Source organism: Nicotiana attenuata, unplaced genomic scaffold (genome assembly GCF_001879085.1).
Source record: "Nicotiana attenuata strain UT unplaced genomic scaffold, NIATTr2, whole genome shotgun sequence".
NCBI lineage: Eukaryota > Viridiplantae > Streptophyta > Magnoliopsida > Solanales > Solanaceae > Nicotiana > Nicotiana attenuata.
In genome coordinates, this window is record NW_017673514.1 from 30,582 (window position 1) to 33,984 (window position 3,403).

At 38.0% G+C, this 3,403-nt stretch overlaps 1 protein-coding gene across 2 annotated transcripts in view; it reads left to right on the forward strand.

Annotated features, from left to right (window-relative positions):
* Positions 1–994: 994 nt before the first annotated feature.
* Positions 995–3,403, forward strand: part of LOC109216602 (pentatricopeptide repeat-containing protein At1g13040, mitochondrial-like) — an 8,205-nt gene continuing 5,796 nt past the window's right edge. For both annotated transcript variants that reach the window (XM_019380770.1, XM_019380771.1), the window contains exons 1-2: positions 995–2,870; positions 3,183–3,290. In XM_019380770.1, coding sequence (XP_019236315.1) covers positions 1,315–2,850 — 1,536 coding nt within the window. In that variant the 5' untranslated portion in view covers positions 995–1,314 and the 3' untranslated portion in view covers positions 2,851–2,870; positions 3,183–3,290. The remainder of the gene's footprint in view (positions 2,871–3,182; positions 3,291–3,403) is intronic.

A 3,403-nucleotide genomic window follows, 5' to 3' on the forward strand; every position in this document is an offset into this window, starting at 1 on the left:
CCTAGCGTAGTCCCACAGTATCGCTCCATAGCTTCTACGATGTTGCACCAGTCTCTTATTAATACACTGCTCCAATCTAAAAAACAACATATCTACATTTGTCATGCAATATATCTACAACTACATAATACAGTTAAAAAAAACAAAATAACTATAATTTTTTTACAATACATCTACAAGTTTAAACAGATTCAGAAAACTATCTCTTTGCCTTTCCTTTTCGCTGAATTGATTTGCCTGGAAGATTCACCAGCATCAAAATCATGTTTTTGTTTAGTTCTAGCTTCTGCCCTAGCTTGACGAGGGAAAGCCTACGCTTCTTCTCTTCATTTGCATGAGCAGATTTTTCATGTTTTTGCAGTGAATGTGGTGATAAAACACCCAAATCGAAAGAAAGAACATCTGCCTCTTTAACTTTTTTAGGGCTTTTTTTGGAAGCTTTGTTCTTCTTCATTGAAAATCTTTGAAGCTGGTCGTTAATGGGTGAATAAACTTTGAAGAATAATTGAAATTTTGACTGATTTTAGAAGAAAGAGCTTGAGAATAGGCATTAACGGAGGTCTTCCAGATTTTCGTTGGTTTTAGAAAGGAAATTGTGGGTTATTGAAGAGGAAATCGTGGGTGTGGTTTGATACGTGAGTGAGGTGGTGAGATTTGGAGAGAGAAACTTGGGGGGAGTGGGAATATACGGTTAAGTAAAATTAGAAGACTAATTAATACCATTAAAATCCTAAAATGGTACATAAATGATAATTAGGTATATAAAAGGTAATTATATTAAAAGTTAAGCATAAAGGGTAATATAGTTTACTATATGGCATAGGAATGTAAATAAAAAAATGGATACAAGCGACTAAATAGGACGGCTCGTGAAATTTTTACATTTATCACACCCATGCTAGAGAAGCCCACATCACAGTCCATTATAGAAAATTGATCCTTTGCGTTGCACCGTAGTTAAAGTTTTGAACTCGTCGTCTTTGGTCTCCAGAATTTGGACTTTGGATTTGGGCCCCCAAACCCCTTTCTCCCCTGCCAATCTTCTCCGTGCCGAAACCTCCTTTCCCTCTCTCTCCACACCCCCACGCCCCCCTCTTTTTCTTTTAAGCACAAAGCACAAAGCGCATGAAATTACTTCGCTGTACTTTTGCCCATCCTGAAGCTTCCCCGTTAACCTTATCATTATCATCCTGTACAATTTACTGTTAACTAATCTAAACACTTCTACGTCAAGCCAATATTTCAACATATATTGGCGCCTTTGAGCTCAAGAAAGCGATGCTATGCTTTCGCTTCTGAGGAATCCACATTGATATGTATAGAACTCTTGGTAAGCATCGACTCATATACCGTGCCCGCATGTCAAATTACGTGAAGACCGGCCTAGTGAACGAAGCACTCCAGGTGTTCGACGAAATGACTCGGTCAGACTGCAGAGTTTTCAGCATTGATTACAACAGAATAATTGGCGTTTTGATTCGTAACTTGCGTTTTGATTTAGCAGAATGCTACTATCGTGAAATGAAGCCTATGGGGTTTTCCTTAAATTCATTGACATATTCAAGATTCATTTGTGGTTTGTGTAAAGTTAAGAACTTTGATCTTATTCATAGGCTTCTTAATGACATGGATATGGTTGGTATAGTCCCTGATTTTTGGGCTTATAATACGTATTTGAATCTTTTGCGCAGTGAACATTTGGTTGAAATTGCTTTGGAGTTGTTTAGAATAATGGGAGCAAAAGGGAAAGAGCCTGATGTTGTGAGTTATACCATTCTTATTAGTGGGCTGTGTAGGATTGGACGCTTCGATAATGCTGTTGAAATGTGGCATACAATGATTAGGAAAGGATTAATTCCAGACAATAAGGCTTGTAAAGCTCTTGTTTTCGGCTTGTGCGGGAGTGGTAAGGTTGATTTGGCTTATGAGCTGACTTTGGGTATTCTAAGGGGTCAAGTCAAATTCAACACGGAAATTTACAATGTGCTGATACATGGGTTTTGTGGAGCTGGTAGGATTGACAAAGCACAAGCGATTAAAACGTTCATGAGGAGAAACGGATGTGAACCAGATTTAGTTACTTATAATGTGTTCTTGAATTATTGTTGTAAGGAGCTTATGTTGGAAGAGGCGGAGAAGTTGATAGAGAAGATGGAAGGAATTGGGTTGGAACCTGATTGTTACAGCTATAACCAGCTTCTTAAAGGTCTCTGCAAAGCCAATAGATTGGATAAGGCTTATAAGCTAATGACTCACAAGATGGAGGCCAAAGGCTTGGTAGATGTTGTATCTTATAATACTATTATTAGAGCGCTCTGCAGGACAGACTGCAGTAAGAGGGCATACAATCTCTTCGAGGAGATGGAGCAAAAAGGAATTGTTCCTGATGTTGTAACTTTTACAATTCTTATAGAAGCTTCTCTAAAGGAAGGCAATTCCAGTGTAGCCAAGGCACTTTTTGATCAGATGATCAGCATGGGCTGTTTTCCAGATCGTGTACTCTACACTTCTATTATAGATAACCTGTGCAAGACAGGTAAAATAGGGATGGCTGAGAGCATTTTCCATGATATGGTGGAACAGGGTGTTGGGGCTGATGTTATCTCGTATAATGCACTAATCAGCGGATTTTGCAAGGCTTCTAGAGTAAATGAAGCTCTGCGTCTTTATGAAGATATGCAAGCTAGAGCTTTGGATCCAGATGAAATCACCTTCAAATTGATTATTGGAGGCCTTGTACAGGAGAAGAACCTCTCAGTGGCTTGTGCAATTTGGGATCAAATGATGGAGAAGGGCTTTACACTTGACAGAGATTTATCGCAGACTCTAATTAATGCAATCAACTCATAGGTTGCGCCATACCAGAAATGGTTTGTATCTCCGAACACCCATCTGGTTATATCTTTTTGCATGTTTCGGATAGAACACCTATGTGTTGACATCTTTCTTGTATGTTTCTACATTTATTTGCATATTGGGGAGTGCTTATTTGTCAAATATGAGTATTTGTATAATTCTGTATCATCTAACATTCTAAATTAAATAGTTGAAATTGCAAAATGTGTCCTGGAAAATAGAAATATTCTGCATCTGCTCCAAACAAGCATAATCCGAGGAACTAATGATTGCCTATTAAATTATTTTTGATTTAAAGATGGTTTACTTGGAAGTTGTAATTTCAGGTTGACTTGATCTGAATCCTTCCCATGGGCAAATTTCGATTGGATTTGCAGCTCTCAGAACTCAGTAGACCTTCTGTTCTTCTCAAGGAAATGCCTAAGTCACCCAAGGTTTGCGTGCTTCTTCTCCGGAAACTTAATTATTGACTAGTAACATTTATCCACTGATATGGATTTGTAAATTAATGATTAAAATTATAAGACAAAAAAGGAACATACCACTT